This window comes from Macrobrachium rosenbergii, chromosome 13, assembly GCF_040412425.1.
Source record: "Macrobrachium rosenbergii isolate ZJJX-2024 chromosome 13, ASM4041242v1, whole genome shotgun sequence".
Classification (NCBI taxonomy): Eukaryota; Metazoa; Arthropoda; class Malacostraca; order Decapoda; family Palaemonidae; genus Macrobrachium; species Macrobrachium rosenbergii.
Window position 1 is genome coordinate 31054311 of NC_089753.1, and position 17332 is coordinate 31071642.

General features: G+C 34.7%; 1 protein-coding gene across 1 annotated transcript in view; it reads left to right on the top strand.

Moving 5' to 3' along the window:
* The window catches only part of LOC136845117 (polyamine-transporting ATPase 13A3-like), a 45349-nt gene that overhangs the window by 18606 nt on the left and 9411 nt on the right, over positions 1-17332 (top strand). The window contains 11 exon segments of the mRNA XM_067114951.1: positions 8905-9041; positions 9199-9296; positions 9576-9731; positions 9994-10149; positions 10516-10728; positions 11067-11306; positions 12243-12335; positions 12828-12935; positions 13207-13377; positions 15322-15477; positions 17243-17332. Of these exon segments, the coding sequence (XP_066971052.1) occupies positions 8905-9041; positions 9199-9296; positions 9576-9731; positions 9994-10149; positions 10516-10728; positions 11067-11306; positions 12243-12335; positions 12828-12935; positions 13207-13377; positions 15322-15477; positions 17243-17332 (1618 nt within the window).

Genomic DNA, 17332 nt, shown 5'->3' on the forward strand with positions numbered 1-17332 from the left:
CAAAAAAGTTCGTAATCATCCATCTTGTTCAGGAATACTGAATCATAATTCTCAAGCACAGAAAATTTGAAGTTAAAGAAACATTACCTTTGCAGAAGTTGGTAAGGTTGATATAATACACAGGAAGATCTTTCCATCCTTTTGAAGGAAAAATTAAGAAAACATTTTAAAAGTACAAGAAGCATGAGATTGATCACTGTCAGAAAGTAGATTGAGGTAGAGTTGAAGCAGCAAATCTGTTGTTTCCAAGTAAAGTATTCAGTACATACTCTTAACAGACATTACCAATGTGGAGTACATTGACAGTATTATGGAAAAGTTTATAAGATTTGTCCAGTTGTTTACAGTCAGTCAGGTTGTACTTCCATGATCCAGTTCATATCTCAAAAACATTGAATTCTTTATATAAAATAACATGATACTTGGTACATGCACTGTATAAAATACCTATGCAAATGCACCAGTATACAGCAAGTACCATAAATCATCTCCAGATGACTTAAAATACTTTTAAAAAGTGTGAATTCCATTATGCTTAAGGAATACTGCAATGACTTAACTCAACCATTGTAGACTTAACTACTGTTATGTACACAAGGCACATCAGCAACAGCATAGGATTTATTCCTATTCAAAACTTACAGATTGGTTTTTTAATAATATAAAAGAGAAACTATGAGCAGAATAAAATTCAGTGCAGAGGATAAGTTGGTTAGTAGGGAAAATTTATAAATGCATATTCTCTCTTCCTCTGACACTGTGGTGGCACTTGTAAAAATCATATTATGGGAGATGTGTCTTTTTCTTTGCATCACCCAACAAGTGTCGAAGTGGTTGTGGGCACACAATGTTATCCTTTAGGTGACACGGAGGCTTCATCCCATTGAAAGATTTTACTCGAGGGTCACCTCCTGTCGAAATTCGACAAGGGTCCAAGCTGATGGCTCTGCCTCCTGTAAACCATGTGCACCACCATCATCTAGAAGATTTTACCTGACTCACTTCTCGAGCTCTTCATTGCTCATGTCAGTAGAAGCCATCTTTACCAACTTCACATGTGACATTCAGAATCTCAATGACTTCTGCATCGGTGGTGGAGAAGTCCTTAAAGTTGCTGACTACCTCCTTCCTCAGTGGCATCCTGCATGCCACAATTGTCTTGGGCTTTTTACACCATTTACAAGCTTCCCCAATAAGCATACAGTAGTTGCATATGCACACATAAAGCTCCTCCATATGTCCACTATATTGTGTCCACAAACTTTTTATTCTCTGCCCTTTACCAAGATGTTGCTCACTTTGTTCATACACAACTTAATGGCAAACTAAGGTTAAGCCACAATTCAAATGATATAAGAGTTTATGTTCTCCCAGAAAGTTGGCACTTAGACACCTTAGCCTTTGAGGAACTTTTCAGTTTACCACTGAATTACTTTGTGGAGGCATTGTCTTACTGATCAAGGGTGCACACTGTGCAAGTAGCTAAGGAGTGAAACAATGCCTGGCATAAACACTACTAATTTGAGTTCCGGAGATTGACTGGCACCAATGATTCATTTGCATTGATTCTGCACAAAGTTCAACATGCGGCAGTACATTTTACATGTTTTGAGATCTACAATAATGAATCCAGCTAAGGGCTGACTGTATTGTTAGAGGATTTAGAGATGGTAAGAATTGTGTTGATACTCTAATGTGTTATTTAGTGATCTAGAGTTTAAGGGCTGCAGTGAAGGAAATTCTCAGTATGTTAGAAGGAAATCTAGAAAATATGAATACGTGTGACAAGTCTGGATATTTTCCAACTTTCTCTACTGCACTTGGCTTACTTTGTGATGAAATGGTACATGAAATGTTGGTTGACCATTTTGCTTTTCCTTTTTTAATAAATTCATTATTCTTTGCTTTGTACTGACTTAAGTTTGCTTGATTTTTTATTCGTTGAAATAGGGCAAATAATGCATCTCTTGTGTAATGTAAATTAGCTGTTATAGTAGTGTTTTTGCTTCAGAGTATTTTTATTTTTCACTATAGTGCCCTTTTACATTAGTGATGGTACAGTTCCTTGATTGTGTAAATCAGCCATGATGCTTTGTCGGTGATCTTAAGAGAGAAAACATTTACATCCAGACGCAGCATCTGGAAGGAAGTTTGTCTAACAACCTTACCGTAGATCTGAAAAGTGCTGGAGAGATTGTGCCATTCTACTTTAGCCTGTGTTAGATGGGATGGGATCCATCCACTTCCCTAAGATCAGTGCTAATTGTTGCCTAGTTGTTGGTCTGCTAGCTCTCTTTGCTACTAAGTAACTTTCACTCCTAAAGTGTTCTGCAGCTCTTTCGCAGCATTTTCTGTGTTCAAATCCCTTGTTTTGCATATTCGTTGTATGGTATAGCATAACCAGGTATTAGCTGTATGTACTGAGTGCATATTTCATAATTAGCTTTATCCTTCAAACAGCCTACTTCTTTATGGTGAACATGACTGTTTCTCCTGCGATTAAATTTAGTTGTGCGCATTCTTAATTCAGTTATTGTCAGGATTTATGCCTTGCATATCAAGGTTATGTTCTGTGTGACCTCCATTAAACTATACTTGTAGTAGGTGTACATGCACAGCTCACATTCGGGATAGGATATTTTTTAATAGAATTCAACTCATATATTGTAGGGTAGCCCATGACCAGTATGCCACACCAACTCTAGCCACTCAAACTCAACTGTATTTTTTTTTCCTTGTTTTATTAGGCTGAGGTCAGTTTTGGTGTCCTTGGGATGAGATTATTTGCTATGCTCTTAGTTTTTCAGGCCACTCCTGATGCTTAACATCCGATCTCTTTGTAGACTCCTTGAAGTGCTTTTGTACGCTACTCTTTTAAGTTCAGTGAAATTTTTTTATTTGTAGACTTTTTGATATCCTTAGTTGCATCACAGCATTTTTAATTTTACTGTTCTCGCTTCATTTGCTTCTTATTCCTACACATGCTTTTGTCTCTTTATTGAGCTCAGTAACTTTTCCTTTGTACATATCTACTAAATGTTTGTTATTTTGCTCAGGCAATTTCATTCTTATTTGATTTTGCTCAGGTGACTTCATTCTTATTTGATTTTGCTCAGGCAGGTGACTTCGTTCTTATTTTATTTTGCTCAGGTGACTTCATTCTTATTTTATTTTGCTCAGGTGACTTCATTCTTTTTTTATTTTGCTCAGGTGACTGCATTCTTCTCTCATTTTTTAACAGCAACCTGGGATAGCAATTTGTTAGATGGTAGACCAAGGTATGGTGACCCGGTGGGCAGGTTAAAGTGAAAAAAGTTGAAAATGGGAGAAAATATGTTAGAAATCTTGAGGAAACCAAAAGGTATACCATCAATATCTTTAAAGGTCCTCATATTCTGTAGAGGTCTGAGTGTGCCACTGATGCCACTTGACTAATTTAAAGGACAGTGGAGGTTATCAAGGAGGTAGGGTATTGTGAGACTAGAGTATCTATATGAGAATAAGTGAGGAGAATGAGTAATCAGAGAATGACTTTCATAGGAGCCTTACTTATTCGTACTTTCCAAGGAAACTTAGTTATTACCTTTAGATTAAGAAGATGATTACTGTAGTTGGCAACGGTTCAATGATAGTTGTGTGTTTGTAATTGAAAATGGAGGTTGATTGGCAAGCTGCTTGTTTTTTAAGGAAGTTTGAGGAATGGTCTTTGGCATTTGTGATATACTGTGTACAGTTGTAGACTTGGTTTCTCAGTACGTGATGTTTTAATGGGAAAAGGAAAACAGCAGTCTGATATTTGTGTACTCTCACATCAGCTTGACCGTAGACAGTGAAGTTTAGCATGTGTGTGAGTATTGTTGAAAAAATTGGACAGCTTATTAGAGAGGAGGTGTAAAAATAGTGGTGGGAATACTTGTTTTCATGAACATTTGAAGTTTTTTGTACTTCATCCCTGAAGCCTAGTCATTCCTTGTAACTATTGATCACTTCCTGAAAACATTCAATAACAAATGGCAAGTGAAACTGCTGAGGAAAGCTGTTGTTCATTAACCAAATGGCCTTCAACTGTGGCCAAGACAGAAAATGGTATGTTGCCTTTCTGGACAGTTTTCAGATCTACAGTACGGTTTCTGACAAAACTTCCACACAGGTGCCTGATATGGATGTTATTGATTTGTTTGCTTAAATAGGATAATATTGGTAACAAAAGAGACACTATTTCTTGTTTGTGAAGGTACCATATGTTTAGTTTAGTTTTAATTTTATTTTCACTTTATTACTGAGATGTTACTCTATATGATGAACAAATCTTTAGTACAATCCAGAAAGTATGCACTATTTTAAGTTGCAGATTAATTTTCATTGTTGGCAAGACTGCACAGTAAACAGAATTTTATGTGTTGTATTAATTTTTAAAAGTTTACTGAAGAAAATATATACATGTTTTCAATATACTGTGTACATGGAAATTTCTTTGAGTATTAAAATGCTTTACTGAAAGCTTTTCATATGTTGTTACAGTACAGCTGAACTCGATAATTGCTTGTTAACAAAATTACCATTCCCTACGTCAGTTTGATTTGCATTCAAAATGCTGATTAAGTCTTATAGTGTTGTGAATTACCAATTTCTTACATATACTTATTCCTAAACACATAGTGAGTGTGGACATACCAGTTGCTGAATAGCTGCTAAAATAAGACTTACCCATAGTGGGGACTACTCAAGTACACCTGTAAATTACAGTCAGACATTGATATAAGTTTCATTGTGAGCAGTTATGTTTTGCCATTATATTATTATGTACAATTTCAGTCTTTTAAGTGATTATTGTCATGTTCTCTTGCAATATGCCGTTACTGAAGTCATCAAAATGGTGTCTGCTTGTACTTCTGTGGGTTCTTGATGTATTTGTATGAGTGTGTGTTTCTTGGTGTGACCAAAATCATCCTCGTATTCATCATCAAGTGCATCTTCATTGTAACCCATAGCGGGTTGATGTCAGTGCACCTCAAAAGTGGTGCAATGTAGGCATTACTAAAAGGTATTTGCAGCATCCTTTAGGCATCTAGTTGCACCCACTTTATAGCCTTTTACTTTACCTCCATTCTCATTTTTTCATTTGTTGTGTCCAACCCCTCTAACTATTGTATCTTAGTGCAGCTATGGGATTTTCTCCCAGTTCCACCTTTAGGTCCTTTTATTACATTTCATTTATTTTCTGCAGCTATTTTCACTGTCTTAAGCACTGAATGGCTGAAAGTCCCCAGTGCTTGGCTCGATGGCCCAGATTTCATAAAATTGGAATCAAATTAATTTGTATTTTTTCTGTATTCGAGAGAGTGAATTTTTTGCATGTTTTGTGTTAGGAGAATGTGCAGTTGGTAGTCCTTACTTAACTGTAAGTATTTTAAACTATAAGTATATCATAACATTTATTTGTTTATCTTCTGTTTGAATATAAATATGTGTATGAAGTTTTATTTGGTAGGATTGTTCCTTATATCCACACCATTTAGTATTGTTGTACTTTGTTCCATAAATGTTGTATCCTGGGTACTATATTGTAGGAGCACTTCCACAACATCAGCCGCATTATGTTTCCACACAAAAGCTGTCAAAAGCTGTGCATCAACCTAACACACACACACACACACACACTCTCTCTCTCTCTCTCTCTCTCTCTCTCTCTCTCTCTCTCTCTCTCTCTCTCTCTCTCTCTCTCTCTCTCTCTCTCTCTCTCTCTCTCTCTCTTCCACACATGCTCAGGATACCATAGCCTACCTAGACAACCCTACCCAGATGACACTTTCTTAATCTCCCCTTTCTTACTCTCAAAACTTTTGAATTGTACACTTTCTTCACAAAACAAACATATACTTCATTCTTTCTATAAGACTTACCTACTCCAAAACACCTCTTAACATTATATCTTTTATTGACAGTACCCTTTTTCAGTGCCACTTAGCATACATCTCAGCCCCATAGTGCCAAGCAATGAAAGCTTTTAAAAGCTGAAAGAGAATTTGGGAAATTTCACCACTCGTTAAATTTACTTCTCGCTCATTTTAGTAGCTATTCAGCAGTTGATTTGTCCATTCTTACGGGTGTAAAAGTATAATAAAATGTCAGATGTTTGTATGAAATACTGCGGCATTTGAAACGTTTTTCCTTTCAATTTATAAACTGGTGCTGTATAAAAAAAAATGTAGGTGTTCATATATTTTCATGGTAGAGAAATTAATTTGTTTATATCATTATACATGCCATCCTCCCCTAATTAACCATGATATTGGTGTAAGTATATGGGAGTTTACAGTTTATTCTTTATGATGATATTGTTGTCCTTGTCTTTGTGAGTGGATTTGCCATCACTACTCACACTGTCTAATGTCAAAACCTTTTTTCATACTTTCATTTGTTGTTTGTAAGTGCAGTACTGTAATGGTGGCTCAGAATTGGAGGCAGGGCAGTTAGTAAATTTATTTCGGTAACAAGAAATGAAAGTTGATTAAACAGTAGACTGAAATCATTGTTGACGTAGCTGCTTAGCGTCTGTAAAAAATAACTAATACTGTACAATCCTAAATATAAGCTGTGATGAATTCATAAACTGGGTGATTGTCAAGCATCCAGTTTATGCATAGTTATGATTATGACCAGTAGTTTTTGCATGTAGTGTTACTAAAAGTGCAGTATATGGCAAAGCTTCACATTTCCTGCTAGTTGCTAGTTATCAGCATCCTTTTTTACAATACAGTAGTTTTAAGATATCATGAAACTTGGGAAGCATATTCTGCCTTCACTAGTTTCTAAGAAGAGCGAGAGAGATTGTATGTAATTGTAGTGATTGCCGAAGGAATTAGGAAGTGTCTTAAAGCATTAATTTTCTTATGTATTAACTTGAACTTCATTAGGTCTGTTCAGTTAGGAAAAATTGAAAAATGACTTTTTAGCAAGAAAAACGTTTCATCTTTAAGAGAGAACGCAATTAAAGTATATGTGAAGATGTTTATTACCTCAGCAAGTACTTTAGCTCTAAGACAGTAATCTGGACCATCTTTCAAGAGCTCTGGCATGTCAGGGACATTCCTTGCATCCTGAAGTAGATATTGATTCCTTCATGCCGAGAGTTCCATCCTGAATTAACAGAAACTCAGTTTTGTTTAAAAACTTGCTAGATGTGGAGGGACAAGCAGGTTGCTGTAAAAGAGGGACTGATCCCTAGGCCAAACAGTTGTTAGATAGTGTGTGTCTAATCAGATGTACAGATGACAGATTATCTGTCTGGTACTCCTATTTTTGGGACAAAAAAAAAAAAATAACAATGAATGTACATAAATTATAACTTGGTAAGAGTTTGAAAATAAGCACATATGTAATTTAAAGCCTTGTTTAATCACATCTGTTACAGAATTTCTCAGACAGTAAAGACATTTGGAATGATGAGCACATCAGAGAAATGGGTCTTAGCCACCAGACCAAAGAAAATCGAATGTTGAGGAATTCTTGTAGGAGTAGACAAGTAGATGAGTAAGAGAAATATGGGAAGATATTGGGTAGAAATTCTCTCTTTTGACACATGAAACTTCACATGAAGTAGAAAAATTTTATGATGGCCACCTGGGATGCTAGAAGTAAGCAAATTCAGATGGTGCTCGAAGATGGAGCCACAAAGACCTGCCCGTGAAATCGTCCCCGGTGTTTAGCTGTATTGTGAATGATTTTTATGAGGTCTTAGTTCAAGAATTCACACAAGCAGTTTACAGTGCTCAGTCCCTTTACCATGATCACCTAATAATAATTGTAATAGTATTAATATTAATTTCAGTATTTTTTCATGTGTAAAATACCTAGTCTGTGGGTAATAAATTCCAGGTTTAGATTTGCTATCTGGGACAGGGCTGTACCTACCTTGGTCTGAGCTTTGAGACAGTACTTAACATCCTTAAGGTTGAGACCTGCTCTTTTAACCCTTTCATTTTACCATTAAATTTCACCGTATAGGTACATTGTGGTAGCAATGATGATAATGTACAGTACTCAGTTGTCATGGGATTGAATTCCAGGTGTTGTATTAAGACAAAAGAATTGGGTTATAAGCCATGAATTGGAGAGGAGGGAGTCCAGAGTCAAGTGATCATGTAAATAGAACATTATGGAATTGAAAAGAAAGTGTGTTCATCACAGAGGAGCAATTTTCTGTCATATATAACAGAACTCCTAATAAAGGGATCATAGACAAAAATATGTAAAGTAGGGTAAAACACTCATAGATTCTCAGGCTTTGAGTTATCAAGAAAGGACATAGTATTGGGTTAGGGTAGAGTAAACAAATGAGACCAGCCACCACTCTTTAAGGTTCAGGGAATGTCCTGGTTATATCAGAGCTAAAAACTGACAGTCTCAAGTTGCTGTTTTAGATCTATGATATGGTCTTGAGTTTGTAAATGTGAACATTCTCTAGGTGTGATACAGTTCGAGTCCTGTAAATGTCAACATTCACCAGGTACACAGAATTGATTTGATTTTTATTATAGTAATTAAACCATATCTACCTAGAAGGAACTGAATACCTGCAATTAAATGGTAAAACGATCATTTCAGCATTGTTTGAAATGTTCTTTCCTTTACCTTATCCATTTTTTCAATTCTTCTTGTGTACTCTTTGTGAAAATGTAGCCTAGGCATGTTCAGTAGTCTCTTTTGTAATTCTAACTTAATAAAAGCACTGACAGTTCATAAACTAGATTCAAAGTACGTTACTGAATACTAAATACTGTATTGATAATCTTGTAGTATATCCTTTCATTATGGTAAATTAGCCTCGACTGCAAAGCTCGTAATCAGACTTCAAATTATTATCGACGATCAGTTAACGAAATTCTCGCATCTGTCTTTCAGCTATGAACGGGAGTACAGTGTGCTAAATAGTGGGACCAATGATGGTGGTGATGGATGTGTTCCAGATGGGCAGCAGCTTTCTGATCTTAGCCTTCCCTCCACACTGGCTGTGCCAATGCAGTCAGGGACAATTAAAGGTACTGGCGTTATTATTCCTCTATTGATGGGAAGTATATATAATACCACATTGTTCTTGTTGTTTACATTTAAAATAAGAAAGGAAGCGAATATCAAGAAGCTGTAATTGCGTTTTTATACTTTCATTATGTTTACGTGCTAAACTTTCATTCACAGAGGTTTCAAGTGTACGGGTTTTTTCATGCAAAAAAGTTTTATACTTGTGGGATCCTGACAACAAGACATTCTACAGACTTCCAGGTCTTGATTGTGGGGTAAGTTTTTTTATTTTTGTTTTGTTTTGTTAGTTTTATAGCTTTTCAACGTTCCTATGTTTGAAACAATATGTTTTTCCTATGCATATGATATTTGTTTTTATAATCAGGACCATTATCAGTCCACAGTATCACTGCCAGTCTGTTTTTACTGGTAATTATACTTGGTAAAACTATGCCAGCAAGAGGCATATCGCATAGAATTACTCTATGCTCGTTTTCAAATTTTCAGTTTTTTGTTTTACAGAAAGAGCTTATCAGTTTGAAATTAATTTTCAGCAAACTGCACAAGAACTTCATTATTACCGGGGGTTATCATGGACCGAGCAAGTACGAAGGCGTATTATTTATGGAGAAAATTCTATCAAGGTCCCCATTGTTCCAATACATCGATTACTTTTTCTTGAAGCCCTCAATCCATTTTATATTTTTCAGGTAAGCTTTTTTTTTTTTTTTTTTGTCAATATTTTTTTTTTTGTTAGTTCACCACTGCTTGATAACTCCACTTATGAAAAGCTGTGGTTTGTATACCTGGGGGAAAATACAAATTACTTTTAAAATTTATATTTTAATGTTTGTAAGCTCATCTACATATTATAACTCCCTTGTTTGTCGAGATTCCACTTTAATTTTCGAGTTGTGAACATATTTCTTGCACTAATGTCCAGACAATACATACATGATTTTTTTATTCCAGATATTTTCTGTAGCACTGTGGTACTCTGATGATTATGTCTATTATGCTACAGTGATTGTCCTCACATCAGCTATTTCCCTTGTGTCAGAAGTGTACCAGATGCATATTAATCAAAAGGCTCTTAGCTCAACCATTCAGACATCAGATATTGTGCAGGTTGGTGGGATTATCTTTTCTTCTAGTATGTTAAAGAGATGATCTTCTGAGATAAGTACATATCCAAAATAATTAGTTGTGACCAAGCATTTTAATTTTTTGGTAATAAGTGAATTAAGGTATACTGTGACTTAGATTTGTTGGAAAATTGAAAAATTATACTCAAGAACAGTGAACAGGTAGTAGTTGCTAGCTTGATTAATGAAACAAATATGCACACAAGATTTTATAAACGTACATGTAAGTCAAGAATTCAGTGTTACCCATAGGCCTGTTTTAGATTTATCTGAAAATTTAAAGGTAAATTAAGTTTTGCAGTTTTTCATTTTATCTCAGGCATCAGTATATCACATTGAAATTTCTCAGGTTGTACGCAATGAGCGTGTGGAAACCATCCCTTCAGAGCATTTAGTTCCTGGGGACGTGATTTCTATCCCACCTCAAGGCTGCATGATGCAGTGTGATGCTGTGCTGCTGCAAGGAAATTGCATTGTCAATGAATCAATGCTTACTGGAGAATCAGTACCAGTTACAAAGACATCAATTGTTGATCGTGCTGACATAATTTATAATGACAAGGTCCGTAAGTAAGTTGCTTTATGTGAATATACTCTGAAAAGAAAGTTTTGTTCATGACATAATACTTCACTTGGATTCACACATGAAGACTATTTTTCTAAATTTATGACAGTAGAAGTTTGGATGAGAGGATGAGTATTTGCATTCTTATATTTCCTGTCTTTATTACTTTGAAAATTTGCATAGTTTCTTACTTCTGAATTATAGTTTTATCCTGTTTTTCATTTTTGTTTTAATATTATACTTAAATATACACATTTTCATATATTATATTTTAAGGGCAGATATGATGTATCTCTCTTTGAGGCTTATTTTATATTTGCCAATTTCTGTTCCAGGAACATAGCCGACACACTTTATACTGCGGCACTCAGGTTATCCAAACTAGGTTCTACGGCGGTGAAAAAGTTGTTGCTGTTGTGGTGCGAACAGGGTTTATAACAAACAAAGGTTCCCTTGTTAGATCGATCATGTATCCTCCCCCTGTGGACTTCAAATTTCAGCAAGATTCGTATAAGTTTGTTGGAGTTCTTGCTGGCATAGCCTCAATTGGATTCATTTACACAGTGATTACAAAGGTTTGTATTATTTTTTTTTTTTTTGGTTCTGCGAGTACGTTTGTACAGTGTACTGTATGTATGATACGTATTGTGCCTTTTGCAGACATTTTATTCAGTAGTTGCATCTCTCCAAGTGCCTAGAAAATAACAGTAATGCTGAACACTTAATTGATGTCTGATTTTTATTCATTCATGTGAAGGTTCTGTCTAAAAATGCCATTTGATTAGATTTAATATAAATTATACTTATGTACACTTTTAGCATGCATTCTAAATTACACAATTGTCTCTTCCTCAAGTCAGTAATGTTACCTTAAACTGCAGTAAAAAAGGTTTTTCCTTTTGGGATGAAAGCTATATCTGTCAGCAACATTATATTTTCTTCTTGAGTGTGAATTTTACTTTTGACATGAAAATTGATGATAATAAATAAATATATATGCATTTACTTCTGATTTTCACCCATATTTTTATTCGACGTATGCCAAGGTTGATGCCCTCTAGAAATTTGTCTTTTGTTTGTGTAATTTTTATCCTAGAAATGATTAATGGCACTGGTCATAAAACATTTTGAAATAATTAGATTTTTGAAAGTAGACTACATGTCAATATTGAAATTTTAGATCCCACTGTTTTTGTTTTTACTTAACCCATTAGAGATTGATTGATTATAAACTATTGTAATCAGACTACAGTGATGGGTAAAGCTTGCTGTATTGGACGGGTGGAGAGGTATAGTAGGATAATGAGAATACACAATGAATTGAAGGATAAAATTAGAATTTGATATCATCAAAACTGAGATATGTATATGATGTGTGAGATTTTCTGCAGAAATGTTTATAGTACATTGGATTTTGAAGTACAGTATTTGATTATACTGTATTTGCATAAAATTACCATGATTTATCAGGTAGGTGTACATGTAAGTAATGTTGTCTTGCTTTTTTTCAGTATCTACGACATCTGTCAGCTAGTACCATAGCCCTCGATGCCTTGGATCTTATCACTATTGTCATTCCACCTGCATTACCCATGGCAATGACTGTAAGTAATAGATATTTTTCTTAATCCTAATTCACATTTTAATCTCCATGCATGAGAAAAAAATGGTTAAATATATACGTTTTCAGTTACAGACATTAATTTTACTCAGGATTCAACTGCAAAGTCATTGCAGGAAATATCTGTTTCTGGGGTTAAATACATGAGTAATATGGACTTGTTGAACTGTGTGTAGTTTTGTTCCATATGAAAACACCCTTTTTGACACTGACACTGTTTCTAGAAGAGCAGGAGTAGGTTATAACTCATTGTCTCAAGTGAGCAAAGCCACTTTAGCATTTTAGCTAAGTAGACACCGAGTCTTTTTGGAAGACAGAGCAACAAGTCGATACTGTTAGTGAAATGTGTATCTGTTAAAAAAGAGGTGTACAACTTTCTGTTGTGGCAAGTTTTGATAACCTTGACTGGTGATCATAATGCAGACAGTTATTCTTTAACAGGAAAATAATAGTGATGTAAAATTTTCTGCTTCAGGTGGGAATATTGTATGCTCTGAACAGGCTGAAAACCCACAGGATTTTCTGTATATCACCCCGAACTATAAATATTTCTGGTGTCATCAACTGTGTGTGCTTTGATAAGGTATGTTTTAATGTATTTATGGTATTGTCATTATGCTCCACTGATTTTAATGTAGATACTGAAATATTGAAAACTGATGAAAGTAAATTTTCATTTTTAAAAGATCATAGTGTTAACATTTATTAATCAAGTACAAAGCAGCAGTGCAGTAAATTCATAAAACTACAGAAGAGGTGGTTTTACTCGGAAACGAAATGTGCAACTTGTGTTCCGTTTTGTTTCGACAGTTATTGTTTACAAGTGTTTTTCAGTTTGGCATTGTGTGTTTCAGACTGGTACATTAACTGAGGATGGTCTTGACATGCGAGGTGTGGTGCCTGTTACTTCTGATGGCTCAGCAAAATTATTAGGGCAGATGGTGGATCCCGCTAGATTACCCCTGGATCACATGCTGTTTTCTATGACAACATGCCATTCCATTACTATAATTGATTCTCAGAAGGTAATTGTACAGTGTTATCAAACTAATGCACTTCTTTTATGCTCTGCTTTGCGTTCAGGTTGCAATTTTTTCCCATATTTTCTGTTCTAGGTTGCAGCAAAATATTTTAGTATTTATCCCTTACACTCAGCAATGTTTCATTGTCAGCAAATAATCTGGAATGAAAACGTTGCTTAATGTGACTGTTTTGACAATGACATGCAAGTTTCATAATCAAAACGTCAAAAAGTCTTAAAACTATATAGTGGATGCTTGGGAACTGGTTTCATTTTGCCATTTTCTGTTTGATGATGATGAAGTGCAGTTGCCCAGTAAATTATTATTTTCTAACTTCAAAACGTTTGTAACTGAGTAATGAATAAGAAAGTATTCATTACTTATACAGTACAAAATTTGGTAGATTTTGTGGAGCAGTCTAGCATCAACATGTTAACAGGGCAGTGACACTATGATCCTGCCCCACCACAGCTCTTATCAAGAGCAGAATGGTGATATTTTTGTACTCCGTTTTTGCATACTGTATTTTCTTATTATTTTAGTCCCATAATTTGTTCTTTTTCTTTTTCTGTTCATGCATGCCTTATCCTGTTGTTTTGCTCATGTCTTGAAAGACATTTCCTGTTTTGTTCATTTCAGGAAACACAGTGCATTAACTAATAACACTTTATACATTTAAATTTTCAATCGCTCAATAAGTATCCCTTATTGCAGAGAAAGAGAGAAATCCTTTTTTGTGCTATGGATTATAAGAGAAAGAGAGAGATACTTTTTGTGCTATGGATTTTTAATACAATAACTTTATCATCATGCAACCACATTAGCCTGGTGTTTTCTCGGTTATAAGACATCCTAACTTTGGGGAGCATACCCTGTAAAAATTAAAAATATACCTCACATTTCCCCATCTTCATGGTCCTTCCACTGTAGGTTTTGTAGCTTCTTATATACCTATAAATGAGACAGTGAAACCTGTTTGTTTACTGTACAAGTGCAAAACACATTAGGCAACTTGAATGAGACATTGTACCCACGCAAACATTTGTTAGTCTACAATTTTTCTCTAATGCTGATGCTATAATTTTAGATGCATCACTGTATGATGATAGGAAATTGCATACCTATCAAAGGCTTTTCAAAAACCTTCTTATATATACAAGGGATTTTTGAGAAGCCGAGCTTATGAACTTTGATTACTGTAACATCAAATACAAAAGTGGGAAACTCACAGCAACAAATTTCACATGGAGGGTCATGCAAAAATGGAAAATCTTCATAATTTAACATTACATCTGTAAGCTGTTTACTTATCTCATATTTTTTGCAGAACCCTATTTAGCTTATTTCTTCAATGCATAACCAAGTCACTTTGCATCCCTCTTCTCTTCTCTTTTAAGACACTTCCTTTTTATTCGTAATTTTTCTTCCTTGACCTTCAGAATTTACTGTGACTTCATGAAGAAATGGTGTTTGCTCAAGATCTTTTCCTATATCTGTAATTTTTGTGAGCCTCTTCATATTTTGGGAAAGGCTTTGACATGCAATTGACCACACAATTGTGACATAATTATTATATCTAATAACAGTTGAACACAATTAGGTAAAGTATTTTCTTATAAAAATGTATGAAAACTTAGTATAATGTACTATCACATTTTAGTAAATAAAAATACACCTTTACTTGATCTCTGTGGCACAAGTAATTGCTATTTTTTTTTAATTTTAATCAGATATATATTATTATATTAAAGTAGTTTAACCAGACCACTGAGCTGACTTTCAGCTCTCACAGGGCTGGCCTAATCAGATATTTAATACACAGACACTTAGAGGAAGTGAAAAGCCAAAATGTTCCTTAAAAGGTAAATGAAAAAAATGAAAATGCACCTCAAAACATTCTACTTTTATTATCCTTCATAGACTAGAAAGAATCTTTTTATTCATCAGGTTGGAGACCCCTTGGATTTGAAGATGTTTGAGAGTACTAACTGGATCCTAGAGGAACCTGGCTTAGATGATACAAGTAAATATGACATGATGATGCCTTCAGTGGTCAAAATGAAGACGCAAGGAGAAGGAAATAATCAAAATGTTGAAAGTCAGGTAAGAGGTAGATTATTCTTGAAGTTACTTTTTCCTACCAAGACGAGATACTGAATTGTGTAAAGAAAATAAAACATGGTTGCCATGGGTCAAATAAATTATTCTAATTTTATTTAGTGACAAGTTATCTTTGCCATAACATTAAAAAAGTGTGTTCAGGTTAGTGCAAACCCAAAGTTTTGAAGTTGTTTTAATGGCCATTGCTAGTAGTAAAGAGTCTGGTAGCAGAAAATAGTATTTTTGAAACTAAACTACAGTATATAGTTACTTGGGGGTTTAGGTTCCCACATATAATATGTACTTAGGTGAACTGAGGTGGCAGAGAACCCTTCAGTGTGGTTATTCATTTCTTGGATAGGATTATATTATTCAGAAAAATGCCATTTTCTGTATTGCTCTGATTTTATTCTTCAGTGAAAATTTAGCTGGGCATATTTTGTGGTTTGACTATGTTCTTCAGGTTTTTTTCAGTCTGTGCTGTATTTTATGTAGCTATGTAGGAAATTACTTTATTTGAACTCTTGTGCATGGTTTACCTTTTTATTATGCCATACACTTTACTAAAGTAAACATTATGCAGGTCCCTAAGAGAGGGACAAAATTCAGTAAGAGTAATCAATAGACAAAATAATGTTGTGAAGTGAGACAAATTTAGTAACAATTGTTAGAATATTGAATGAAAGAACTTACCGTTTTAAAGTTCTTTCATGCAATATTCTGACAATTGTTTGTAAATTTGTCTCACTTTATAAAATTATCTTGGGTTTGCTGACTAATCTTACTATTTGTACCTCTCTTAATGGCCTGCATAATGTTTGTCTAAAATGAGGCTGAACTTTAAAAGGCAAATTTATTACCTTACAAGTTTAATTCATCTTGTCTTAGTGTGACCCATCCCTTGTTCATATGCCAATCCCAATCTTTATTCCCAATTACAAAACATTTTGGGGGTGGTGTGCAGATCCCAATTATTTTTCTCGTCTGAAATCTCAGGGATCAAAAACTTGAATAAGTGTGACTGGAGAACAATAGTCATCATCCTTCACCAAAACCTTCCATGTAAAAATGTTTGGTAACTGTCTGATCATTGATGAACTTGCATTTATCTTGGATGTAGCAATAATATATTCATTGTTGTTTTATAGAAAATTTTTTATTCATTTTTTTTCAGTTATTTTACTTATAAATAACAAATATCATTAAGAAAGTACAACACAAGTTGACTTCCTCTCTTTCAAAAGGTACAAAGATGGTTACAGTAAGCTTGGGTATTTGCTCGAATTAAACGAGGGTGAACTGCTTCTTTCTTCCTTGACTACTGCCTGACAAACCATTAATTGGCAATCTACAATTCACTTCTCTACTGACAGCTACTCATACTACTAAATTTTTGAAAGACGAAGTTCTGGGTTCTGATCTATAAATATACTTATCCTTTGTTTTTTTTTTTTTTTTTTCACTTCACATTCCAGTGATGAATGGTGGAATTGCTTCCTCCTAAACCCCCACCAGCCCAGCACAGAAAGCTGGAATTTGAGCTCAGGAATTGTGGATTCTGACTCTTTAACAGTTAACAGTGTCTATGAGGAAACCATTAACTCACAGTGGCTGAAAGTCCTCAGGGATATGTTTTTTGCATTGTTCAGATATATCAATTCATATTGATAAATCTTAGGCTAAACAGACTTTCCTTAGAATTATTTATTGTATGCATGACGTTCAGTAAAGGAAGGTTTAGAGTGTAAATTTTCATATTGCATTACAGCCACCACTTGAGATAGGAATTCTGCGCCAGTTTCCCTTCTCATCCAGCCTACAGCGCATGTCTGTCATAACACGCAAACTAGGGGCTCCC